Source organism: Rosa chinensis, chromosome 7 (genome assembly GCF_002994745.2).
Source record: "Rosa chinensis cultivar Old Blush chromosome 7, RchiOBHm-V2, whole genome shotgun sequence".
Classification (NCBI taxonomy): Eukaryota; Viridiplantae; Streptophyta; class Magnoliopsida; order Rosales; family Rosaceae; genus Rosa; species Rosa chinensis.
This window is the reverse complement of record NC_037094.1, coordinates 60,729,729-60,756,479: the sequence shown is the minus strand read 5'-3', so window position 1 is coordinate 60,756,479 and position 26,751 is coordinate 60,729,729. Positions and strand designations below refer to the sequence as shown.

Genomic DNA, 26,751 nt, shown 5'->3' with positions numbered 1-26,751 from the left:
ATGCTATGAAACATGTGGGTCAATGTTACGATGATATGAGATTATAAATTTGGGGAGTGAAGGCGATGACACTTCCGACTTTGGCAGGATTCATGGATTATTGATGATACTACATTTTTACCATCTACTTTAACAGGGTCATTCTTTTCTCATGTTTATCCAAAATTGAATAAATTTTGTTGTCTGGAGTACAAGCTTCATGGAGTAGGCATGTCCCTCCGAAACTTGATGGACTCTTTTCTACTTCTTGTACTAGATAGTTCATCAATAAAAATTGTCCTATTTTGATTTTAAAAAAAATAAAAAGAAAATTATTGAACACTTTTTTTATCGAGTGGTCGTATTGGGGAAGTCTCTAATGAAAACTTCATAAAGACCTTCAATTCAACCATTATAGTATAAATCACCAGGCTATGCAAGCAACACAGAGAGTTGGAGACAATTTTTAGATATCGATGCATATATTTTCTGTATTGATAAAATCGAATCATTTTCAGTAGAATTGCACTAATCAATGAGGTTACGAACAAAATTACAATATCTAGAGAGTGCATCAACGTTACAATAGAGAAGAGGCCAAGCTGGAGACGTTCCCGGCCTCCATCTATTAATAGACTTCAGCAATATGACTGGTGGCCATATAAATGGGCCTAAAGAACTACAAGAAATTGCCTGGAATTGTTGAAGTGACCCTTTAACCTCCTCAATTAACTGCTCATCAGAAGCTACGGACTGGAGGCAGTGGTCTTCAATGGTTACACCGGATCATAGCTAGCTTACATGAGAATAATGGAAGAGAAACACCTATCTCTAAAGCAACTCACAATTCGATACAGGTTGATCTATAAATGTATTGGAGAGGAGATATAGGCAAGAGGAGCAGCTATCCCATATCTGGATACCACATGGATACAATATGCTAAACTTCCTCAAGTATCAGTGTATCATTTATGCAAGCATAACCCGGTGTATGTGTAATGGCGAGAAGGCCAAGATATTTAAGGCAACTGTCCATATTCTTCCAGAACCAAACAGTTCAATGATGTAAATGCTAACCCAATTCCTTTGGCATCAGATGCAACTAAAACTATATATATATTCAACTACTTCAGGTGATTATCTTAAATATGAAGTCGAAATTGGATACCATTTTAGATTTAACTATCACAAACCTGGAGGAACAGGTGCAGTAGCAGAAGCTGTTTCTGATGTTATCATCTACGAACTTAAAGAGTATAATTGAACTTCAGTTGAAATCTCTCAATTCCTAAGTTACATGATCAAAACATGTGATACTAAACCATAAGCATCAAGTCTTATTATTCAAGCAGCAACAAAATGATAGTGGTATTGGACAAAGTATCCTAAAAATGTAGTGTTCTAGAGAAAAGTAAGTATTGTCCGCAACTAATGTCTAAACCATGGGCCAAAAAAAAAAAGGTCATTTCTAAACGAAATGTTTAAATTAGTTCAATAACCAGAGAACTAAAATTTGAGACGTGGAAACAGTAGCTTCTGATGATAAAAGATCAGGAATTTGTTGATCAGAAAACTGCAGTATTAGGATAACTGAAAATTATACATCCAAAAATGTCAGTTCAAGTAAACTGTAGCTTTATTATCCATGTGAGCAATTCATAGGGCTAAAAATTCTAGTTGATAATGAAATGACGACTTATACATCTCTCTAGCATGTGTAACTGAAGCTTTTTGAAGAACAAGAAAATGTTTACTATCAGTTTGCCACCATCTTTATCTGCTGACTTAAGAAACAACTTAAAAAAAAAAAAATAATTAAGAAACATCTCAACCAGCTTGTCAAAATGAAGTCTTTGGTGCACAAAGAATTCAGGCATGAGCAATATAAGAAAATTTTAACGTTGTCCTCTACAAGATGCTGGATCAGCTATTTACTCGTGCCATCCTTGGAGTACACGAGGAATGGAAAATAGAAATTTATAGATACCATACCATTAGCCACAAGATCTTAGCTTCTGATAGGAACGTGTCATCTTGTCAATCTCCTAGAAGTCCAATGATGGATAGCAACAGACCCTTCTAAAATCTCTAATATCTACCGGAAGCCTAAGTATAGCTATAACTGCAGTAGGTCAGGTATACCAATGGTCCAATCCTTCTATAATTATTCGATACTTTTAGGTGTGTCTGATGATAACTTTGACATACCTAAACTACCAAAAATACAATACCTTCTTTCTTGCTGGTGCAGTGCAGCAATGGATGTAAAAATGCTCAACTAAAATGGGAATTCAGGAGAGGAGCAACACTTTGCTGCCTCTGTATGGGGGAGGAGACTCAGGAGACTAATTCAATTCCTTCCCAACAACCCTTTGCAGCTGTATATAAGGAAACAGAGAAGATGTCTCTTCCAAGTGAGTTTGAACAACAGAAACAACATAACTCAAATTGGGTTCCACCCCTACAGCTCTTAACCAAGATCAGAGGCAAGTATAAGGACATGTGTGAAATCTTGAACTCCAGCCTCCAAATCCCCAGCTGCTCTAGACTTTCACAACCTTCGATCGATGCTCATGTAAAACCAGATATTTGAAATGCCAATTGCAGGGTGAACCTTTGATAATCGTTTCCTAAGATTAGAGAACCAATCTTATCCAATCTCATTGAACACATGATTCATGCTAATGGAATGGGAAGTGTCTCAAGATTAGGGACTCAACTACATTCTGGGGTCTTGGTCGAGTATCAGCAGTTAGAAACAAACATCACTATGAGCATTTACAAAGACAGTAACCAAACAAAAAAACTTAACAAATGTTGGGGAAAAAAAAAAAACCTGATGCAAATACCAAATCATTTTGTTATACCAATGAAACATTTGACATTCTGATCTCTCAATGCAGAATACCGGATGCATAAACCTCTTAATTACACAGAAACAAAAAATTGAACCAAATTCATTGACCTGTATGGTGAGAAAAGAGAATGCTTTAGTAAAGTTCATACTTTTCTGCAAATGACTATTAATGACATAAAGTAAAACCTAACCTGCATGTCATCGGATTTGATATAATTACCAGCTACTACCTAGATGATATTCCCTCCATCAAATTGATGTCTGGATGATCAAGCTTACAGAGAACCATAATATCTGGGGCCATAAACCTAATACTCACTGGTTAAAAATCATCAAAACGTACTGCATTTTTTTAAAGTGGGAGAATCCTTCAAACTTCACAAATTCTCCCACTTCAAATGCTCTGAGTGCACAGCTGTATGTATTTTCCCAATCTACATGCCCAAATGAAAGAAATTAAAACTACTACTGTCCAGATCAATCAGCTGCAAGAAACTAAAACTAATAATGATGGGCGGCAGTGAACCAGCTACAAATATATTGCAGAGATAAAAATAAAAAATAAAAATGAAAATATTATCAAACTGAATTATATCAGAAGCATAAGTCTTCTTCCAAGATTTAGAACAGGTACATTTAACAAACATAAGATGGGTACTTAAAAATAAACCAGACAGCCATACATTACTGTTGGTAAAATTTGCTTCATTAGGGTTTTCCAATTCCAAAAGGCATTAGAATCCTACAAACAGCATAGAGCTCTACACTAGAATTAATAAATGAGGACAATCTCCTGAAAAAATGTTGAATTCATACCATAATGGATGAAGGAAACATACATATATACCTGTAATCTAATTTGATATTAATAAATGTATGTACCTGTAATCTAACAGTAAGCATTACTATTCTAAAATGAAAAAACTTACATATATATTCTCAGACAGTCAAATAAGAACGAAGAGAATGCATGTGTTACCTTGTATTGATTAGAGAGAAAAGGAAGCAGAAGCAGGACACTATTCACATTTTTCATAGTAAAGTCAAGCAAACAAATAGTTGAACAATTAACTTCAAAATTCACTTATCCATACTGAAATAATTATCTTTACTTTACTGGGATTGCTATTCTTCTACTCAAATGGAGATGCCAACTACCAAATTGAGTCATGCGACCCTAGAAATATTTGAAAAATGTAAGTTCATGAGGTCGTTAAGTTTCAATGGAAGAGAAAAAGGCACCAAGAATTAAAATACAAAGCTGCAAGGAACTCATAAAGCACTACAGCTGAATTCCAGGTTCCAAGTTTCTTTTGGTTCCCTCAATCTGTTACGTGTAATATAGAACTGTGAATCTAGCATAGATGGCATGTCAGATTGTTTCCCCAAAACCTTTTGGATGTATGAAAAGAGAAGGTTTTGCACAGCAAGTAAAGAAAGTTGTGAAACTTTGGTATTTGACTATATATATTTTGTTCATGCCCAACCAGTAAAAAGCAGATAATAAATTGTGGCTGAAAAGGAAAAATAGAAATGCAGAATACCAGAATGAAAGAAATAGAAACTACAGGAATTAGCAGAACAGACTACTTCAAGGTCAGCAATCACAATCAAAGATGACAACAACAAATCTCATGTTGAAACCATTTCTACCATGATTTTCTACCCTCACTGCTCCTCCATATATGAAACCTCATGATCCTAAAGCTGCTGAATAACATTGATGAAGCAAAGCATCAGTGCTTCAACTTGGAAAGGACTATACTCATGACCCTTCTAATTACAGGTGTTGGTCTGCCCTTTAAAACCTCGCTCATTGCCTTTGCATTAGGCACAAATCCCTTCCCCATCATGACCTCCACAAATACTTTACCCTCCTCCTCAGCTGCCTTGCTCTCCTGCCTTGCAAATAGCTCTATCACAGCAGTGTAGGTAGCAGCATTGGGCCGTTTCCCCCTGTCCATCATTTCAAGCAAGCACTTCTTGGCTTCTCCAAAGAAGTTGGGGTCAGCAGCGAGTCCCTTGATTAAAACTGTGTAAGTGTATGAGTTGGGGGAAACACCTGCAGCTAACATACCCTGGTACAGCTCCAAAGCACTCTTGGTCTTGCCAGACTTGAGATAGGCTTTAATAACACAGGTGTGGAGTAGGGCAAAAGGTTCTCTTCCTGTCTCAATGATGTCCCTATACATCTCCATGGATTCATCTAGGTTGCCATCCTTCACCAGAGCATTGATCATCTTCATTAACTCTTTCTTGAGGCCGGGGGCGTTGGTGCGCCACTTCCGGAACACCTTTTGCGCATCCTTGTCAGTTGTTATATTGCTGACATTAGTGTACACCTTGATTGCCTTGATTGCCTTTTTGAAGTGGCCTTCTTCAACGTTAAAATAATTGGACTCGGGGCTCAACCCCTTGGCATTTATCAGCACAAGGAACTCAGTGGCCTTCTCCACCGACTCCCGGCAGCCAAGGACTCCAAACAGACCCAAATAGCATATAGGATGAGGCTTCATCCCCTTATCCAACATTTCTAGAATATAGTTCTTCACATAGCCAACAAAATTGTAATCAGAATAGTCTACTGCAAGTGCATTGATGAGTATGGTGTAAGTGAGGGATGAGGGAGCGATACCAGTGGCTATCATGTGCTGGTAGGCCTTGAGAACAGCCTTGGTCTTGCCAGCAACAGCGTATGCCCGAATGACCACAGTGTGGACAGCCACGTCCCGCAGTACGGCTCGGTCAGAGAGAGGCCTGAACAGCTCTCTGGCTTCGTCACCGAGGCCCAAGTTTTCCATAGCACCGAACATTTCAATCGCATAATTGTTAAAGGAGTCGTAGTCCCCAATCGAATCGAATACCTTTTTCATGTCCTTGTCCTCACAGTCTTTGGTCGCATCCTCAAAAACCTTCATTACATGGTTCTTTAGGTCATTGTAATTTGGGGAACTAGCCTCCGCCATTGATCCAATTGTTCTCTGTAAGTTTAGTTCTAGCGGAAATTAAATTTTCGAAACAAAAGAAATCAGAACTGGACCGATGATCCGAACAAGTGAGGCGAAGTTAGGGTTTTGCTACTTCAAAAACAAACAGTATAATCCCACCCGAGTGTGAAAATCCAAACTCGAATTAAGACCTAGTGTGTAAATTAAGAAACAAATTAACTAAACCAGTAGCTACTGAGCGAGAATTTAGATCACTAAACTGAGCTAGGGTTTCCAAAAAGGGAGACGAAGTTGATAGTTGGAGAAGCTCACTCACCTTTTTTTCTGAAGATTTGCGACGATTTCTGTGCACGAGCAGGAGGGAGCAGAACGCCACGGAAGAGCTAGAAATGGGGAGAGGTTTTAAATTTATTCTGAGGAAGACCCGCGCGGCCGCGCCGTATTGTATATCTCTAGTCTATTACAATTCTACCCCTTGTGATTTCGCAACTTTGGCCATAGTGTTTCGGCATTTCGGTCGTTTTCGTAGGTTAAAAATGGAAGTATATGAGTAAAATTCTGTGTCGGGCCCATCAACCAATATACCTTGGCCCAGCCCGCCAGCACGGCCCACTCTTAATAGTGCTCGGGCTTGGCGGCTCGTTTGCCTCACCTCTATTTGTCACTTTTGGCTTTTCTCTTCTAAAGCTAATATGACGGGGGTCAGTAGGTGTGGTATTTGATCCTCAGACCTCCAAAAAAAAAATTAAAAAAAAAAAAAAAATTGATCCATCTTTGGAAAAAAAAAAAAAAATTTGATTCATCTTCAAAATGAAAACATATTGTATGGCACGTAGAGCCTAGTTTCTTTCTCAAAAAAAAAAAAAAGTCTCTTTTCATGGAGACATTGTAGAGATCTACACCCACCCTCGCATCTCTCTCAACCCCCAACTAGCCCATCTCCCTCTTTCAAAAAATCAAAATAGTCTAATTAATTCGGGAGATACAAGTTTTGTTATTAACAAGAAAAAAGATTATAAATAAATAAAATCAGAAAGAACAAAACACGCAAAGTTGCTTCAATACTTGAATCAAGAATGCCAACCAAAACACAATGCTTCTTTGTAGAGGAAAAGTCACTTGACGAACAAGTGAAACAACTGCTCAACTACACAAAAAGGAGAAGCCGCTTTTATTGTACAGCAAGTAAATTGAAATAGGAAGCATATTTAGAGAAATTAAGTCGATGAGAAATGTCTTAAATTTGCTAGTTGTGCATTTTGCCTTACATAGGACATGTTTAGAAAAACCATGTTTGAGAAGGCTATTGGAGATTGGTGATTATGTAAAAGAGAGAGGAAAAAAAAAGGGAAAGAGCACCCAAATAAGTGAAAGGCAGTGTTGATGTGAATGCGTGCTTGCAAGTTTGTGTTGTAAGGATGTTGTGTTCTCTAATCAGTGATTGAGGCCCCTATTTATAGCCCTTTGCTCCTTGGAGTGCATACATCCCTTTAGTATTAAAGGAGAGAACGCATGCAAGAACTATGCTTGGAAAAGGAAATCCTTAGATTATTGCCTACTCCTTTATGGAAAAGTTAGATTTTACGGTTTTTACTTTCTCAACTACTTATATGTAATTTGTTTATTCCTCTATTTTGTTTTAGGGATGTCACAAGAAAATTTTTGTTGAGTTCATTTTTTTATATGTTCAATTATAAGATCCTATCGCCGAATGTGAGATTATTTAGCAGTAACTTCTTTTGTCATGCCTTCGAGATTGATCATAACGTATAATTTCGCTTTTTATGAATTAAATTGAAGTCCTTTTTCTCAAGAACAGAAGTTGCATGTCGATGACAAATATCTGAGAGATTCGGAAAGCTCTTTTCGAACAATAAGTTAAAGGAAAAATTACTTCGATCTGCTAAGGAATGGAACGCTTCTCTTTGGTAATACTATGTGACTCTGTGTTACATTCCACAATTCGGCGCACGAAAGAGCTTCATTAATAGCTCTACTCGTTTGGTTCGTGAATTTGAGGCATTGGAAAATTCATTCGATGTTGGGTAAACAGAAGAATAGAAACAAATTTTCTAGATAAAGAAAAAATGGAATGGGAGGATTGCCTCACAAGAAAACTGAGAATTTCTTAATTACTTTCCTCTCAAATGGGAACTCCATGGGAATTTTAATTTTCCAAGCCCAGGGGAAAGTCAATCCATTGGGTTTCCTTTCAGCAAACCACATCAGTGCATTACCCCCAGCTTTTGTGCCGATTCCAATATAAATCAGGAACTTGATCATATCTGATGACAAAACCAATTAAGTGCAGCTTGATTCCTCATGAAACAAAACCATCAAAATTAATTTCAACACATGGTGTAATTTTGGTACAGCAAGACCTACCGAGTAGGAAGAACAACTCGGGTAGGATGAGCTTTAATATATCTGAAAGTCCAATTATTCCTCAACTTCAAAACTGGCTAGCAGATTAATTGAATTTTAGTGAGGTTGTTAGTATCACAAGCTTGACAAGTAAAACTTGTAAGGATCCACTGGATATATTGGGTGGCATGAGAAAAAAAAAAACCACATTGGACAGGTAATTCAAACACTCTTAATTAAGACGTTTTACTTTTGGCATAACCAACAATAAGACAGTCTCTTTCATAACTAAATGGAAAGGAAAAAGGTGATTATAGCCAAATGCAATGGAAAGGAAAATTTCAACTACACAGCTAAATTGCTAATGCTCGGCCAGTGTGAGCCCTGGCATGTTGCCTTTAGAGTCTAATCATCTCTAAAGTCCACAAGGTGGTCCACGGTGATTTCACTGGCGGCATGAGGAGACTGAAAGGCAAGAACAAGAAAAGAAAAATGAGATTTCTAATGCACTTACATTAAAAAGAAAATTGCTGATGCTCCTTTGTCCTCAGCTTCTGACAACTCACTGGTGTCCCTTTTTGGACTTCTTGATGTTATCCAAGCGGGGACAGATGCAGGATTTCCAGTCGAGTTTTCCAAGTCTTTCTCCATCAGCAGTTTGAGAATGACTGCAAACACGGTCAAATATGTGAAGCAGTACAGCTGCATCGATAGCTGCATATTCCAGCTGATTAGGTGTCAAAGGCCGTTGCTCCCAATTGCTGTTCCTTCTTGTCTTGTTCAAACCAACTCCCAGTATTTTCTGTACAAGCCCAGATAGACCACCCCCTTGTTCTTTAAATACATGCTGAATGTCCAGAAGCATCTGATAGTGATTGAAACAATTTAACTCTCCATATGAATCAGCTAGATGCCTTGCATCATAGACGAAAGCATAACCAAGTTTTAGTATCTTAGGAGACTGAAAAATGCGAGTTAAGCAGCCATCCAAGACATCAGGCACATCTTCAAATAACTTGATCAAGTCAAGGATGAAAACCACCTTCCCAGAAGCAAGTTGCATGATAGAAACTTTATTTTCTTCACCTCCCTTTTCATAATTTGGTCTCCATTCACAATCAAGACCTATGACTTCGGCTTCTTCAATATGACAGGCTGCGTTATGTAAAGCATCAACTTGATCTACCCAAATGATGTCTTCTACAGCCAGCTCATCGAGACGCAAATAGCAAAGACTTGGCTCAGGCACTTTGACATTCAAGAGACCTTCCAGTGAGTATCGATCACATATTTCATGAACCTTCTCTGAGTAACCAGCCTCCATTGCTAAATAAACCAGATATTCAAGAAGTTGCCTATTACCTTTTGTCCTTGATTCTGCAATGTCCCAGCATCCTTTTATTGCTAGTTTCTTTAGTGATCTTTCTTTGTACTTGTGATAAACATCAGGGAATTCCTGTTGGAAATTGTTTTTCAGCATAACCTCCATAGCATTCTTTAGCATATTCCTGTCGATGTACTCATGGACAAGAACACATAACATGGGATTTCCGATGAACGTTGCCCATTTGTCCGCTGCTTTGAATTGCTTGCTTTCTATCATACTGAGGAGAAAAGATTTGCCAAACTGGCGGATAGAGAAGTGCTCTAATAGAGTAACTGCAGTCATATATGATTCAGACTCTATCAACTTAAAAATATATTGCTCAACAAACTTTTGTGCCATGTCAAAACTGCAATCATTCTTTTCACTCTGGTGCATTACTTTCTCTATGTTTGCCAACTGAACATCAAAAACCTCAAATATCTTCTCAACTATACTCTCATCATGGTTGACAAAGCCATTAACAATGTCAAGAAAGAACTGGGCAGCAAGGTCTTTGGCTTTCAAAGAGTCCCCCATGGAAGTTTCTATTTTTGGGAAGCGACCAAGGGCAGATATAATTAAATGACTAAACCCTTCAGAGTGTAATCCAAATATATGCAAGATATAGAGGCACTGAACAACAAAAGTAGCTCGTCCAGGTTTGGGATCATTTTGCAGTACTAGATGGACCCATTCTTCAAGAGCTTGGAACTTCTTCGTTGCCTTACATTTGCCTATTAGAGAACAAACAAACAGGAAACAATCAGCACCTCCAAAGCACTTGCTGAAAAGTTGAGAAAATAAGGTCCTGAACAAAGTCTCAATTCAATACTTTATATTTTTTTTGGTAACTTGCAACAAAAAAACTGTAATTAAGTAATCTTGATGATGAAAAAAGAAAAAAACAAAACAAAAGCAAACCACCATTATGTGGAGCAAACTATCAGCTAATTTAAGAAGCAAATATATGGTATGGGACACAATCAAATTTTCATGTTTAAATCATGAAGAGGTGAAGAGCAAATCCATCTATAGGTGTGGAATCACCAGTGTTCGCACTCTTAAAGCTTATATATTTGCTTTCCAAATTAGCCAGAGAAAATGAGATATCTGCAATTGAAGACATCACAACAGAATGGCACTTTGAGACGGTGAAATTCATTATTGAGGGAATATTAATAATACCCCTAACCTTGAGAAAAAAAAAAATCTCTTTCAAGAGGTATGAATAAAAATAAATAAATTAAAAACTAAAAAGGGTTCCTATAATACATGAAGAAAGCTCAACTAGAGCTGAAAAACTGAAAAGTAACATAAGAAATCTACTACCCAAGAACTAACGGACAATAACCATCAACAAACAAGAGCCTTCCAGTCTAAAAGGATAGAATAAAGTGAAAGACATTTCCTGTCTACTAGACTCCCAGCAACCAAAACAGCATTGCCAGCAAAAAAGTGCCAAATTTGATGATCTTGTTACTCTAAGTTCTGACCTCAGCTTCAACCCCACGACAGTTATTGAGGGAAGAATTTTTTTTCTCTCTCTCTCTTTCTTTTTTTCCTTTCCTTTTATAAACAGTTTATGGTCATGTTCATATTGGAAAATACTTCATTCTTTATTAGAGTGTAATAATTAGTGCATTTATTAACAAAAAAACATGCATACTGAGAAATGACCGAATACGTGAGAAATGAATTTCATATCTTTCCTATATTTGAACCCCCAAACTGGTAACCCTATAGCCACGCTGCAATAGAAATCTAGTGTTTGGTGCCCATAATGGACGTCGTAACATTATGTCTTCAAAGTTAGGCAAATTAGTATGTAGAAAATCCTTCTCAATGCTAGAAAACAAAAAAGGAAGCAACAAAACCTAGAGGGAAGAAACACAAACAGTGCCTGATGAGGCTAAGACTCCTAGCCTTCAGAGAAATACTAGCCGGAAAGAACACACAAGAGATATGCATAATGAAACTAATTTTATTTGCAAATCGATGAAACAAGTGCATCCTGGAAACCTTGCAACACTTGTTCACCATAATTAATGTCTTTTAACAAATTTCAACTCCATTTGCAATGTAATTGTGCAACCATTCTCATGAGGGGACAGTACCTTCAAATATTTGGAGAACAGACTCAGTAAGACTGAACAATTTAGTTCCACGAGTACTTAAAGATCTCTAAATGCATCTAACCTCTGTATGCCTACCACCTTAAGGACATAAGTTTTTGGAACAGCTAGATCACCTAACAGATGTCAATTCTTCAAAAAGTAGTAGATAATTTTGAACATAAATAGGCAGAAGTTAGTAACTGAGTAAATGACCTTCATATCAGGTGGTCTACCAGTACAGAATTAAAAGCACAAGTTAGTAACTGAGTAAATGACCTTTAATTCTGTACTGGTAGAGGTAACAAGACAAGTCCTTCCCATGCTTATATCTATGAACAACTAAAGCACACAGTTTTCACTCTTGGCAACTAAAGCATCAAAAAAATGAGCTCAATTCAATTCACGACATCACAGAGGAAACAGAATGAGCTTAAAGACGGTGAATACAATGAATGAGAAAAAGTAACATACCCCTAAAGTACCACTCTTTGAAAAGGTAGATGAACACCGGGGGAGAAATATACTTCAGGTCTGAAAAACAATGCTTGGAAATGGTGAGTGGCCTCTGAGATTTCCACTTCTTTAAGTAATTTCTGGGCCTTCTGCTAGTAACCTTTTCCTCCATCTTCCCCGAAGCAACTGGCATGATACAAACCATATTTTTTGTACCTCCTTTTGCATAATACACTTTCCATTCATGATCAAGACCTACGACTTTGGATTCCTCAATTTGACAGGTTGCTTCATTAGAAGCATCAACTTTATCAACACAAATGATATCTTCTACAAGCACCTCATCCTGATGCACACAATGAAGACTTGGCTCAGGCACTTTGAGCGAGTATCGATCACATAATTTGTCAACCTTCTCTAAGCAACCAGCCTCCATTGCTAAAGAAACCAGATATTCAAGAAGATGCCTATTACAGTTTGTCCTTGCTTCTGCCATATCCCAGCATCCTTTATCTGCTAGTTTCTTTAGCAAGCTCTCTTCATACTTGCAATAAATATCAGGGAAATCCTGCACGAAATTGTTTTTCTGCATAACCTCCTTAGCATTGTTTAGCATATCCCTGTCAATGTACTCATGGACAAGAACACATAACATTGGCTTTCCAATGAATGTTGCCCATTTTTCTGCTGCCTCAAATTGCTTGCTTCGTATCATACTAAGAAGAAAAGATTTCCCAAACTGGCGGATAGAGAAGTGCTCTAATAGACTAACAGCTGTCATATATGATTCAGACTCAATCAAGTTAATTATATATTGCTCAACAAATTTTTTTGCAATGTCATAAATGCAAGCATTCTTTGCATTCTGGCGCATCACTTTCTCAATGTTTTCCAACTGAACATCAAAAACTTCAAATATCTTCTCAACAATCCTGTTATCATGGTTGACAAATCCACCAACAATGTCGAGAAATAACTGGGCAGCAAGGTCTTTTGCTTGCAGAGAGTCCCCCATGGAAGCTTCTATTCTTAGGAAACGAGAAAGAGCGGATATAATTAAATAACTGAATCCTTCAGAGTACACTCCAATTATAGGTAAGACATAGAGGCACTGAACAACAAAAGTAGCTCGTCCAGGTTGGGGGTCATTGTGTAGCACCATATGGACCTGTTCTTCAAGAGCTTGGAACTTCTTTGTTGCCTTACATTTGCCTACTAGATGAAAGAACCAATGAGAAAAACACAAACAGGAAAGAATCATCACCTCCAAAATACAGGCTAAAATTGAGTAAATAAGGTCATGAAAGTTTTGACACTGACCTTTGCCGTGCAACAATTTCAAGGAGAGAAATAGTTTTTTTTTTTTTTCATTAATAAATGCCTTGTGTGATTGTTATTTCTGTTTAGGAAAATATTTTGTTCTTTCTTCAGGTGAAATGATTACATTTATTAACGAAACAACATGAGTTGTGCATTTATAGACCAAATACATGAGGCATGCATTTCATATTTGTCCGAATTTGAACTCCTGAACTGGTAATCCTACTGCATCACACCGCAATAGAAATGTAGTGCTTAAATCCCATACTGACCATTACATCATTACGTGTTCAAAGTTAGGCAAAGTATTTGTAGAAAGATTCCTTCTCTATACTTGAACTAAATATGGAATACAGTGAAACCTAGAGAGCAGACACAAAGAAGTGCAATTAGGTAAATGAGTCTCCTAGCCTTCAGAGAAAGACTAACCAAACAAAAAACCAAAGACATCATGCATAACGAAACTCATTTCAGTTGGAAATCGAGTGAAGCAAGAGTATTCTGGAAACCTTACACATGAACTAAGATCTCATAACAAATTCTTCAAATTTGCAATGGAACTGTGCAATCATTCATCTTCCACAGTGCCTTTCAAATATTTGAGAGACACACAGACTAGATGCATGGTAAGACTGAACATGTAATCATATGAATACTTAACCTCCTAAATGCTTCTACCCTCTGTATGCCTATACCTGCCTCCAGGACATAAGTTTGGTGGAACAACCAGTCAATAGACCTAAGCCTAACAGATGTATTCTTAACAACACAAACCAGAAGACAATTTGCCAAAAACTAGTGATTTGAGTAAAGGACTACCAGTACTGAATTAAAAGCAGAACAAGCTAAATTAAAGATCAAATCTTTGGTATAAGCCAACAAAGCCAGTCCCTCCCATGCTTAATTCTATGAACAACTAAAGCACACAGTATTGAGTGTTCTCTATTGGCAACTAAAGCATCAGAAAAAGTGAGCAAATTTCAATTCAAGACATCATCACAGCAGAAACAGAATGTGCTTACAGAGAGTGAGGGGAAAAAGTAGCATACCCCTAGAGTAAAACTCTTTCAACAGGTAGATGAAGACCAGTGGAGACACATGACTCAGGTCAAAGAAGCCATGCTTGCAAATTGTGAGTGGCCTCCGAGCTTTCCATTTCTTCAAGTAATTTCTGGGCATGCTTCTGGTAACCTTTTTCTCCAAACCCATTTTCCAAATGTCTCTGAGTTTCACTCCCAGTGTTGTGAAAATATATACAATGAGAGAGACTTGCTCATATGGTAAATTTCTCGGAGATTCTAAACTCTATCCCAAATTCCCAAGAGGGTCTTGTTTCTTTAGGGGACAGGGACAGGGACAGGGGAAGATCTTTGTGTCTGTTTCCTTAAAATGAACGCCCTTTTTTATTTTTATTACTTTTTGGACCTTCTAGATTATGCATATTTGGAATACAGCTTAGAGTTGTTTTCTCTGTTTTGGAAATTACTTTTTTCCTGATTTGGTCCAATTCGGAGGACAAACATGAGTAATGTATTTCATATTTTGCCCTAATTTATGAACCCTAATTCTAAAAACAGCACAAGGCCATTTATAGAAAGATTCAATTTTTATATTAGGAAGTGAAACTATACTTCTCATTTTACAATCCACACTCCATGTTTTTTTTTTTTTTTGGTAATTTAAATTTTGTCATTTTATAAGAATTTTGACTAAAGAAAGAAAAATGCAATGTAGATTACAAATTAGATTGAGGCTAGCTGCAAAAGTACACAAGGACATGTGCAACATGAGAGAATCTTGTGTAGGGCACCCGCACGGACACGTGGTGGGGAGGGCCAATCACTGCCCATCAGGAGGGGTGTTTTGGGTATTGCACTTCAGGGAGCAGGGGCAGTTTTGAAAAAGATGGAAAATTTCCTCTCTTTTGATTGGAGGGCCGTAAAGACACATGGTGGGGAAACCCCCACCTAAGAATTTCTCGTGCAACATTTGCTAATTGACTATAGTACACTGAGTGAGGAGACAGGAGTCTTAAGAAAATGTTAAACTCATTGGCAAAAAAAAGAAAAAAAAATAGAGTCAAACTCGATTAAGAACCCAAAAGAGTCAAACTTTATTGAATTAATTAGTCTTAGATTTATTTTGACTAATTAAACAAAATTACATTTTTAATGGAGAAAATTTTGAATTTACTAACAAAGTGATTTGTATACAGATAGAAAGATTATAAATTTCACAGGCATAAATATCTTGTAAATATTAATTTTTCAATGTAATTTACATATAACTATAACTAGAAAGCTTATCCCTCAATCAATGTGTCCATCGCTCTCATCCACATACACACACATATTTGGTTGGAGCATTGGTTTTTATCTTTATTCAATTCAACAATCATAATCAAGTTTATTGTTCTCTATTGCCGTTCAGTTACAAAAAAGGTCAGTAAATTTTTTATTTTTTATAAAGTATGAGAGAGTCTCTAATGAGGACTTTAAAAAGACTATGAGGATTGAGTAGTTTAAAATTAGAACTCTACAAAGACTTTTAAATCAATAATTGACAAGTAGTCCAAATTTTCGTTGAAACATAAATACTTCAACACATAAGCATCCAACCGTCAATTTATAAAGGGTGTAGCTATTGCCACCCTACCAATTTCTTTGTTCACCATACTTGCTCATTACACCCTACATTTTAATTTTAATTATTAAATTTACTTATTTAACCCACTTCTCTTTCCAAAAATATCCTTATATGACATATCCAATTAAAAAATAAATATTTTTAGTGAAAATCTCTCATTTAATTTATACTCATAAAAAAATTAAAATTTTTTAAAGTTTCCTAATAAAATCATAATCTGATTTACTCCCATTTTTTAAATTTTTTCTTTCAATTTCAATCTATGTAAAAAGACTAGTAAATTTACAACTATGATCAATGAAGAAGAGATTGATTTTTTTTTTCCTTTGTGTTTTAAATTTTTACTTTCGGTGTTCACAAGAAATATTGCAAAGATTTTGTTGAAGTTAAAGGTAATGGTTTTGTGAATTGAATAACGAATTAACGATGAGGATGCAACAAAAAGATAAAAAAAATAGTAATAAATTCAAATTTGGGTAAGATTAATGTTATCCAATGAAAAATTAAGTAGTTTTTGTATTTAATTAATTACTTATATATTTACTTTTTCTTACATATTTGGATTTTAGAAAATTAGTGTACTTATTAGTCATTTTGCACTTGGGTAATATAGTATTTCAATAATTTAAATGTTTGTAGGGTGAACTAAGAAAATAGTAGGGTGGCAATATTTGCACCCTTTATAAATTCACTTAAAAATCTCATTTTAAAAATACTAGCTTCATACCCGTGCGATGCATGTATTATTATTGAAAATAAGAAAAACGGGGAAAAATTTCTTATACTAACTTTTTCAATTTTATATATTTATGTTTTTTAAGTTTTCACTTAAATGATTTATTATGATTTTTTAATAATTATTGTAAAGGACATTATAGAAAACTAATATTTTAGTGAAGTTTTGACACCAAAATTCTATAGCTCCATCCATGAATTGATGAAAATACAGTTTTGTTGGGAATTACAAATTCATTTTACAAAATGGGCCCAAGTCCAACAAGTCAACTCAACTCGGCCCAACATATCCTATTTTGACAAGACTTCGTCGCCCCAGAGCCCAGTTTAGGTTAAATCCAAGACTCAAAGGTTCAGAATTTGCAGAAAGCTCTTCAAAATTTCATCTCCTCCTCCTCCTCTCTCTGTACCCAACGATCAAGCTCAAGAACTTCACCCAGAAGTCGTCAGGTACTCTCTTTTCTCCCTCTTATCTCTACTAGGGTTTAACTCCACATTAATCTTTACGATTCTACTTTTTTTTTTTTCCCTGAGATTAATTTTGTTGCAATGTTCGATTCCAGTATATACCAAGCTTCTACATGTAATTTGAAAACTTTTTGGCTTCTACATTTTACTGTTTTATTTTTGTTGATAATTCCTTACTTTTACTGTTATTTTGTGACGATTTCCATGTCAAACATAGGGTTAGGGCTGTGCGGGTCATGGGAATCAAGCTTAGGTGAAGCATATTAAGAGAGGGAATGAGTCAAGTTACAAAATTTAGGGATAGGGTTAATAATACTTTTGGAATTTTACAATTTAATGACAAAATTGATGAGGGTTTTGGGGTTCTTAATGTTAAGTTAATTGGGAATTTTCTTAAAATGTTGTAGTGTTAGATGTTTCTTGAAGGGTTTTTTTTTTTTTTTTTGAGTTCAAGTATTGTTCAAGTAGGTTGAGGCTGAGATGTTTTTTTTGACCGTGTATAGCTTTGCTTGAAACAAAGTGAAGAGGTTTGAAATCGATAAGTAAATCTTTATTCAAATGAATTTGTGACGATGTTTAAGTGTTCAGGTTAGATGGAGACTTCAGAGAAGAGAAAGGAACGACTAAGAGCAATGCGCCTAGAAGCTGAAGCTTCTCATAATGATACAAGTTCAGATGTACCAGGTTACCTTTCCAATCCGCTGGCTGATGATAATGTGAATGTCGCGCAGGAGGAGCCCTGTGCTCCTTCGAGGTTTGGTTTTTATACAGACCCAATGGCGGGCTTCTCTTCAGACACTAAGCGATGTAAAGTTGGTGATCAGATAGCATCAAATAGTTTCAAACATTCAGATACTGGTGATCTTCCTTTGCCAAGGTTTCCTCCACCTCTTTCAGGTACTGTATTATGTTAAAAACGTTTTGCTTTCTGCTGGCTGTCATATAATCATACATGGTTGCCTCATTTGATTTTGTTTTTCAAATTTAATGAACTGTATTAGTGTGGGATATAGAGAATAAGTTCTTGTATTCTTTTGTGTATAAGAAAGTGGTTTAAAAAGTGAAACTAAATTGTTTTTAAGCTCTTCTTGGAGACCTTAGGCAAACTGGAAACTATGGGTAACATGATGGTTTCTTGTGTCATTATGTGTGCTGGAAAAAGTTTTATTGCGCGTGTGGGAATTTCATTCCGTTGCAAGTGTCATTTAACTTATTCGAACAGAAGAAGTGTCATCTTGTAATATTTGATGCATGCTTGGAATGCTTCAGGCCAAAGTACTCGACACTGAGAGTTCCTCTTTGTTACCTGTCCTTTTATATTTTTTTTGTTTTTTAGTCTTTGCTTTCCTCTTGATTTTGGTTCTTTGAATGATGATTTAGGAAGACCAAGTAACCCTGGAATGCCTCCTCCACCTCATCAGTTTCAGAGCAATTACTCACCAGACCAGAGAATGTACCAACAAAACTTTGTTCCTCAGAGAAACCCCACAGGAATGGTGAGACCTTTTGTCATGCATCATACAAATTCACCTGAAGTCTGGAATGGAGCTCAAAGTCCGGCGAGTTATAATTTCCCTCCTGATCCCTCAAGAGAAAGCAGTTTTCCTGGCCCTAGATTTAGACCACCAGGTAGCCCCGGATTTAGAACACCAGGTAGCCCCGGATTTAGACCACCGGGAAACCCCGGATTTGGGCCACCGGGAAGCCCCGGATTTAGGCCACCGGGAAGCCCGGGATTTGGGCCACGGGGAAACCCAGGATTTGGGCCACCGGGAAGCCCGGGATTTGGACCACCAGGAAGCCCAGGATTTGGACCACCAGGAAGCCCCGGATTTGGGCCACCAGGAAGCCCTGGATTTGGACCACCCGGAAGCCCTGGGTTTGGTTCCAATACTCGGCAAGGTAGGGGGCACTGGGTCAGTCATAGTCCAACCCCTCATTCAGTACATGGAGGTAGTCATAGTCCTAGATCAAGTTCAGGTAGAGGTAGGGGGCGCTCTGGGTCAGGATGGCGAGGTGGACGTGGGCGGGGTTCTGATGGTCGTCCATTGTGTCCAGAACAGTTTTACAATGCTTCCATGGTTGAAGAAGATCCATGGAAAGGTTTGTCACCTGTTACATGGAAAGCTTTGCCACCTGTTATCCGGAAGGGGGTAGATACTCCCTTCTATGGTAACAAAAATAAAGCAAGCGTTTCAGAAGGTTCGAACAGGTCCACTCCACAGCCAAACTTGGCAGAATACTTGGCTGCCTCATTGAATGAAACTATTAATGAGGCATCAACCTCGTAGCAATTGCCCCTGAGTTCCAGGAATGCTGTACAATGCACCTATCAGAAAAATGCAAAGCTACATTCAGAAGGGTTGAACATAAATTCAGTGTTGGGAAGTACTTGGCCATCTCATTCCATCATCCAGTGTCAATACTATACTGCAATTCACTCAATTCCGGAATCAGATTTCTCACTGTGCATTCACTTGTCAATAGTCTGGATATTGGATGGACCAAAAGGCTTGTAACTTTTCTTAGAAACTAACTGCTGGCTTCTGGAACTTGTTATAACATGGCATGCTCGTATTTTAGATGGCATGCTTTTTCAGTCAAGGTTGTAATGGAGGATCAATTCGCAGTTGGAGTTCTATCAATTTTATCTTTATGTTCAACATTGTACTGGAAAAACCCGGTTGTGCTTTTGCAACCCAGTGCCCCTTAAAGTTACTTAGAAACTGGTTTCTTTTCTCTGTATACAATGTGATGTTTTTAGATGGCATGCTTTTTCAGTCAAGGTTGTAATGGAGGAGCAATTCGCAGTTGGAGTTCTCTCAATTTTATCTTTATGTTCAACATTGTACTGGAAAAACCCGGTTGCGCTTTTGCATCCCAGTGCCCCTTAAAGTTACTTAGAAAATGGTTTCTTTTCTCTGTATACAATGTGATGTTTGCTCTTACAACTGTGAGGAAGATGAGCAATTTAAAGATCGTAAATGAAGTCTATCAAGTATCAACCCACCCGAGTCACCTCCATAGAACTGTCATATATAATCAACTCTTCGGCAAAATAACAAAGTTTCAATTGTTAAAATACCAAAATTTTGGGCGGGTTGGGATTCAAGATTTTACTAAGCTGTTCTGCAGACGGTAGTTGTGAAACCTCTTACCAAAAAACAGGTGAGAGTATCAAAGCACTATATCATTTTGCCTTCCATTTAAATGTTAAAAAATTAAAATAGAGAAAACTTGATGATTATACGCAATTTAACCTCTAATCCTAACCTTAACAAAGGAGAAATGAAAATCAAAGAGCGAACTCTTTTCTATGATCAATTAGATGACTACGTTTCCATCTGAAAAACCTACATTTCTAAACCATGTCCTATCCACTAATTTTCTGGATAAAAACGAACTCCCTATTCAAAATTTGATATCACAACCTTGTGTAAGGCCCAGGCTGAGAAACTGGTATTCTTTTGGCTGAAAACAAATCTCTTCCACAAAGGTATGGATGAGCTGCCCAGCCAAGCTTGATGGATCATCAATGAAAGTGTCCACATACACTCTGACCACTCTCCGCTCTTGCATAGTAGCTTTCAGGCTGAACCAAGTTAGAAACTTTACTCTGAAATCTTCATCTATGTGACCCTCATGCTCTAACCATTTAATTGCCCTCACCGAATATTCATAATCACTTTCCTCCACTCGCTTTGTACATTTGATGCTCGGTGCTTCACGTATTCCATTGGACTTGCAAGGTGTCAATGGAGACGCTGCTTCTTTGATCAATGAAGCAGTTTCCATTGAACGAGGCAGTGGGTAGAGCCCTTTTTTCTGGTTCTTGTTGATCCCATTTGATGACTGAAACTTCACAGGACGATCTCCTTTGATGTCACTACTATTGGTTGATTCTTCTTGGGAAAGAATTTGACCAATTACTGTGTTCTCTTCCCCTGTCTGTTTCTCTAATGCAACAAAGCTATCATACAATGCAGGCGTCACCCATTTAGCTTCCCAAACACCCAATGTCTGTGTGTTGCTAAACAAAGATACCTTGCAGAAATATTCAGTTGCAGGATGCAGATCAGCAATAGCAAATTTCTTCTCTGGCCTTAAAACAATGAAAGAAGGTTGGTCTGGATAATCCTTCTCATCAGACTTGCGATGCCACAGCCGGCAGCCTAAGAAATTGTTAAAAAGATGATCCTCATATTCTAGCACAATGATGACGGAAGAAGGGGATGACTCTTCAAACTGGATGCAGCAAGCTGGTGGAACAGAATTTAATAAGCAGCAACAATGAACAATACATGTAAATTGAATTGGAAATCTGAGAAATCATTTTGTTTGACAGCATGTGGAGGTTCAAATTAAAACCCAAATGACATTGATTCTTCTTCTCCTCAAGCTAGCAGCGTTTCTAGTACTCTCACCCTATCTCAATTAGTTATGCTAACAACCAGTAGTTTGCATATTATAAAGTAGTCAAACCAGAATCAATTTGTTGATGCTGTGGTCAACCTAGATGCTGCAGATGTGGAGGAGGACTTGAATATTACCAAAAACAAGAAAACAAAAATTTAGAACAAAAAAAACTTACTTGGTAGTTCTTTCTTTTCCATATGGACAGAACAAGGATCAGAAAACATCGAGTCAAAAGATTCAACTGCAGAAACGCACAGTTTCTGAACATCAGCACCACAAGAGAGCCTGTTAACAATTCCACGTGCCATCTTTCCACAAACCTGTTCTAACGGCCCTACTTCATCGTTCAGGCTTTTTATGGCAGTTTCTACAATGTTCTGCAATTTTTGGTATTTCTTGGTATGCAAAAGAATTTTGTGAGATAAAGAAATCCTTAGACACAGTGCATCAACTCTTCTAGCTTCCTTGGCAATCACTAATTGTTTTCTCCACGTTCTGCACAAAGCCAACCATCCAATTAGCCACAGTCAAACTTGCTGCTAACAGCAGTTTAAGTTTGGTAGGTTGTTTGAGATTGAAACTGATATGCTTCACAAAGGGCTTATGATTATTATTTCATTCTGATATTTAATAGAAGTTTTTATAACAATAAAGAAAGATTAGCACTTAAAAGATAGATAGGCTGACTTCCTAAGAAAGGTTGACATAACTAAAATGTTTCTTTCTAAATTGTTTCAAATGCATTATCATAACCTAAATGCTTGCCATCTGTGGCTGGAGAAAATAATTCAAGTTAGTATCTGGGATGTCATTCCTATGATCAGTTAAGGTCAAACAACCAAGGCATAAATATAATTTCACCCAAATTTACTTTATTTTCCTTCATTTCCGCAAAACAAAGACAAACTTAAGTTAGTAACACCTTTGTCTCCCTGAAATGGAGATTCATTGTCAGACACTCTTGGGTATGCATTTTGGACATCATCATGTATGTTAAGATGTTGAATATCTATGATCCTAGTTTGGATATCTATCTGAAGGCATGACAGTACATAGTTAGACATGTTTCAGTAACTTGTAGAGATTCTGTACTTGAGCAATGTGGAATCAATGTTGCAGTACAAGTACCTATGTGTCTGCATGCATTCACAGACACACAAAGACGACTGCAAAAGTTGATGAATAGCTGCTTGATTTTCTAGGTCTGGTCAGTTCAGACCGGACCTAGTACCACTCGATACATTGCCTATGCATCTAAAAAGTATGTAATTGAGATTTAAACATCCACAGGTGCTTAAGAAATAATAATTACCTCATTAAATCATTGACCTTTCCACAAGCAATGCAATAGAAGCTTCCATCCAACTGGCGACAGCAACCATTCTTCACAATCCCAGCTCTTTCATGTTTGAGAGCACATTCCAGATGGCATGACATTCCACATGGACCATTCTCATCAACAATGTCAGAGTCACAAGTCAACCATAGACTAGGATCCTTGTTATCATCAAAAAGATGGCAGATACAGCAAGAACATCTCTTGCAAAAAGATTGCTCTGAACTTAACGGAGCTCTGCATGCTGCATTCTGACAAAGTTGGAATTTAGCATGTTCTTCTTTACTAGTCACCATGGAAACACGACCTTGGTCAGTGAATGGTTGAAAGGAAGCTTCAGTGCTCTGTTTCCTTTTCTTTCCAATTTCTACTTTGACCGGAGAAAATGCAGGATTACTGTTAGTATTACTCTTTGATTTCTCAGAAACTGACTTTAGCAGGCGATCTATCAGTCTAGGTTTCGTATATCCTCTGTACTTCCTTTCCTCACCCAGTTCGGCACAGATCATTTCAACAAGCTCCTTACGGCTAAAGGAACTAAGCATCTCTGGAGCTTCTTTTGTCCATTGGGCAATCTCATGGACTAGTTCTCTCTTCTCTCCCAAACTTAGCCTGCTACATTTTTCAGGGTCCAGCACAAAACCTGAGGGAAAGGAAGAAAAAAAAAAACAATTGAAAATTGAATTTGGGAGGTCTTATAAGTAAAGAAATAGATGAAGTTGAACATAGGAAACTCAAGAAATTTGTAAAGGAAATTATACAATTCAAGTTTATATTCCTGGTTTTTCATATTAAGCAACAAACATACACCATAATAGAGCATGCACAACTCTGGAAGATCCATGCTGTGACAATTACCTAAGGATAAGGCTCATGTAAGTCTGCTAAGGAAGAACTACTCATTAGTTTTTCTCTAATTGTTCTCTTCTAGATCATGAAATTCATTCGCATGTTTTTTCTATTAATAGGTAATTCTAAACTCTTTGGACCACGAGCCAGGCTTGTACATGAGATAAGACCTTGGACCTTGGTAGACTTTTCCACCATGCTGTGCTCGTAGAGACCAGAGATGTTGTCTTTAAATTGAAGTAAAAGGGGATAACCGTCTCAACTCTAGCCAAGTGTGTGGACAAATAACTATATACTCTTTACCTCTAGAGATACAAAGCCCCACGAACATGTTGTTCCTTCATAACAAAATACATAAATTGGTCGGTCACCCTCCTATTATCCTATATAAACTACACTTCTTTCAAGACGCCATTAAGATCATGAACTTCATAAGACTTGTCGAAGAAAAAGAACTTGTTACACGAACATTAATTGTATCACGACCAATGAGTAACTATTCTACATGAAAAGACAAAGTTCTATAGGCCAGTCTTGTCTCTTGAGGGGTCAATGATCCCAATAGGCAATGTGCATTTTCATCAATTCAATAGGCACCATACTCTCTTCCCATACATATAAATTATAACCAATAAACGAACAATGACTCCCTATATGCTTCTTGGAGCAACCAACAAGATTGAAAGGGAAAAAGAAAAAAAGAACAGATACAGATAACCTGAATCACAAATATGATACCATTATGCAAATAAGCAATTAAAATAGAAAGTCTCACACGCCTGGTAACATAAACTGAATACATAAGTAAAACTGTTCTGAAATAGGGGCAAAAAAACATGATACAAGGAACTGAGATAGGCCATTGCACTTGGTCGACATCTCCATAGGGGCCAAACATATTGTTCTTTATTTTTCATATAGGTGGGTAAAAAATCCCAGCCCCACAAATATATTGTTTCTTCCTAACATAGAAATCGGTCAGTAGCAAATTGAAACTGATGAACACCCACTATTTCAGTCACCCCCTCCCATATAAACCTAAACTTCATCACTCAAAATATTTAACAGACTAGTCGAAGAAACAGACCTTATTCTAATCAAATTACCATCCCACTAAAACCAGTTATCATTCACCAAGAGAAAAATACAGTTCTATAAACCAGTCTTGTCTCTCGAGGGGTGAATGATCCCAAATTCGCAATAAGCAATGCGGGAAGTCGCCATTAGTCACCTTACTCTCTTCCCTTGTGTATACACCATAACCAATACAAACAATGTCTCACTCTATGGAGTCACCAACACCCAAGTCTGGTTACAACAAAAACCACAACAACCCCAAAACCCCAGATACATACAGATAACCCGAATCCCCAACATGATACATTATCAAAATAAACAATCAAAACCCAGAAATTTTCACTCGCTTGGCAACACACATTGTGAATCACAGCAACAAAACTCTCATAAAAACAAAGGGTTAAAAGGAAATCACACAAGAAACGAAGGGAGCCAAAACAGAGATGCAGAACAGTTAAAAAAATCAGTGACATTGTCCTTCAACACAAACAATCACAGAGTAGATAATAAAACACCAGAATCAATTGCAGAAGAGAAATATAAATCCCACCACAAATTTTTCACAAGGAAAACGAAAAAAAAGACGAAACCTGAAAATGCAGAGTGCATGCCTGAAGCCTTCTCTTCTGGGTCGTCCTTCATATTCACAACAGAGCCAAAGACTCTATTTTTATCTCCCGAGAGATTTACAGCAGAATTTTCATGGGGAGAGAGACAGAGAGAGAGAGAGAGAGAGAGAGAGAGGAAAAGTGGCATCCAAGTAAATAAAAGAAAAATAAAAATTTACCATAAATAATAGATTTGGCACAAATGAGGTGAGAGAGAAGGGGGGGGGCAAATTGGACAATTTACTTGGTTTTTGTTTTGTTCACTTGTGCGTGATAGGCCCACGCGCCTACCGGCGTTTGACGCTTTTCGAGGTTTTCGGTTTCGGTTTTCTTGTGAACTTGTGAAAAGTGAAAGCCGTGGATATGATGAGTCTTCGAGTGTGACTCAAATTGGCTTTCGTAACTGATCATTATGGATTTTCTGTAGAAAAAGAAGTCCTTCTAATGCCAAATTGCAATAATGGAAAATTACATTTGTTGTCCTTGTAGTTGATGGATTGGTTGGTTCGAGGTTTAATTCCATGGATCCCGTCAAGTCTTTCTTCCTATCCAGGTACTTTGTAAGGGTTTGGCTCTACCCTATCGAGTCATGTAATGGGTTGCGCAGTGATAGAGAATCGGCTTTGTTCGGGATGAGATGTCCATACCGAGCTGTCGAAGATATGGTAGTAACGAACTTCTCTTAAGCTTGAATTATGCAGATTTAACTCAAATTGTTTTTTTTTTTTTTTTTTGGTCGAAGAAAATAAAGTTTGTATTAGATGTGTCAAAAGATACACCACAATACAAGAGATACAAAAGACCCCAGCAAATAGAGGCACGTAGGCCCAACAAATAAGGCACACAGGCCCAGCAAAAGAGAATTAAAGCCTCTAATAGGCTTGGCCCAAATACAATTTGAAAGCCCAAACTTGAAAATGAAAAACCCTAGTACTAATGCTAGCAGCCACCAAGAGAAAACCAGCTCCCTCCCAAGAATACCATCGCCGCCACCTCCATGTCCAAGCTTGAAGAGTATCAGCCACCAAAGCACCATCTTGCTTCATTCTACACCAGTTGGGACACAACACACAGGGCTCAAATATGCCCAAGAAACACCAAGTAACCTAGCAGAGTGTGATTGCGGAAATCGATCCACTCACTGTTGAGGAGCGAAAATACGCCAATGGGCGTAAGTTCGTTTAGTGGTGGTGGAGAACGAAGCAAATCCGGAAG

The 26,751-nt window shown here is 37.5% G+C and overlaps 4 protein-coding genes across 7 annotated transcripts; 1 reads left to right on the top strand and 3 right to left on the bottom strand.

The window, feature by feature from the left end:
- Positions 1-4,475: 4,475 nt before the first annotated feature.
- Positions 4,476-6,125, bottom strand: LOC112180574 (putative pentatricopeptide repeat-containing protein At1g12700, mitochondrial). Its single transcript, XM_024319126.2, has 2 exons — positions 6,101-6,125; positions 4,476-5,817 (listed from the first exon to the last, which is right to left on the bottom strand). The coding sequence occupies exon 2, from the start codon at positions 5,800-5,802 to the stop codon at positions 4,573-4,575; it is 1,230 nt and encodes a 409-aa protein (XP_024174894.1). The 5' UTR covers positions 5,803-5,817; positions 6,101-6,125; the 3' UTR covers positions 4,476-4,572.
- Positions 6,126-8,462: 2,337 nt separating this feature from the next.
- Positions 8,463-14,744, bottom strand: LOC112176163. 3 transcript variants are annotated; one of them, XM_040509974.1, is made up of 3 exons: positions 14,424-14,744; positions 12,100-13,293; positions 8,463-10,248 (listed from the first exon to the last, which is right to left on the bottom strand). In XM_040509974.1, the coding sequence occupies exons 1-3, from the start codon at positions 14,608-14,610 to the stop codon at positions 8,711-8,713; spliced, it is 2,919 nt and encodes a 972-aa protein (XP_040365908.1). In that variant the 5' UTR covers positions 14,611-14,744; the 3' UTR covers positions 8,463-8,710. The 3 variants fall into 3 exon arrangements, with proteins under 3 accessions (XP_040365908.1, XP_024169754.1, XP_024169755.1); XM_024313986.2 differs by having other exon boundaries at positions 14,451-14,744; XM_024313987.2 differs by lacking the exon at positions 14,424-14,744 and adding an exon at positions 13,916-14,347.
- A 2,365-nt stretch (positions 14,745-17,109) lies between these two features.
- Positions 17,110-19,984, top strand: LOC112179273 (protein SICKLE). Of its 2 annotated transcripts, none has more exons than XM_040511994.1 (3): positions 17,110-17,232; positions 17,839-18,102; positions 18,631-19,984. In XM_040511994.1, exons 2-3 carry the CDS (start codon positions 17,844-17,846, stop codon positions 19,539-19,541), a joined length of 1,170 nt encoding a protein of 389 aa, XP_040367928.1. In that variant the 5' UTR covers positions 17,110-17,232; positions 17,839-17,843; the 3' UTR covers positions 19,542-19,984. The 2 variants fall into 2 exon arrangements, with proteins under 2 accessions (XP_040367928.1, XP_024173409.1); XM_024317641.2 differs by having other exon boundaries at positions 17,839-18,147.
- Positions 19,985-20,444: 460 nt separating this feature from the next.
- Positions 20,445-25,674, bottom strand: LOC112179806 (VIN3-like protein 2). Its single transcript, XM_024318287.2, has 4 exons — positions 25,519-25,674; positions 22,979-23,645; positions 21,842-22,161; positions 20,445-21,509 (listed from the first exon to the last, which is right to left on the bottom strand). The coding sequence occupies exons 1-4, from the start codon at positions 25,568-25,570 to the stop codon at positions 20,662-20,664; spliced, it is 1,887 nt and encodes a 628-aa protein (XP_024174055.1). The 5' UTR covers positions 25,571-25,674; the 3' UTR covers positions 20,445-20,661.
- Between the last annotated feature and the right edge of the window lie 1,077 nt (positions 25,675-26,751).

Coding starts and splice junctions, on each gene's coding strand:
- LOC112176163 (XM_040509974.1), bottom strand. CDS start 14,610: ATGGGTTTGGAGAAAAAGGTTACCAGAAGCATGCCCAGAAATTACTTG. Junction 13,294..14,423: donor ACTTTTTCCCCTCACTCTCT/GTAAGCACATTC, acceptor TTCATCTAGTAG/GCAAATGTAAGGCAACAAAG. Junction 10,249..12,099: donor CAAAGAGTGGTACTTTAGGG/GTATGTTACTTT, acceptor GTTCTCTAATAG/GCAAATGTAAGGCAACGAAG.
- LOC112180574 (XM_024319126.2), bottom strand. CDS start 5,802: ATGGCGGAGGCTAGTTCCCCAAATTACAATGACCTAAAGAACCATGTA.
- LOC112179273 (XM_024317641.2), top strand. CDS start 17,844: ATGGAGACTTCAGAGAAGAGAAAGGAACGACTAAGAGCAATGCGCCTA. Junction 18,148..18,630: donor GTTTCCTCCACCTCTTTCAG/GTACTGTATTAT, acceptor ATGATGATTTAG/GAAGACCAAGTAACCCTGGA.
- LOC112179806 (XM_024318287.2), bottom strand. CDS start 25,570: ATGAAGGACGACCCAGAAGAGAAGGCTTCAGGCATGCACTCTGCATTT. Junction 22,162..22,978: donor AAGGTCAATGATTTAATGAG/GTAATTATTATT, acceptor GGCTTTGTGCAG/AACGTGGAGAAAACAATTAG. Junction 21,510..21,841: donor GGAAAAGAAAGAACTACCAA/GTAAGTTTTTTT, acceptor CTGTTCCACCAG/CTTGCTGCATCCAGTTTGAA.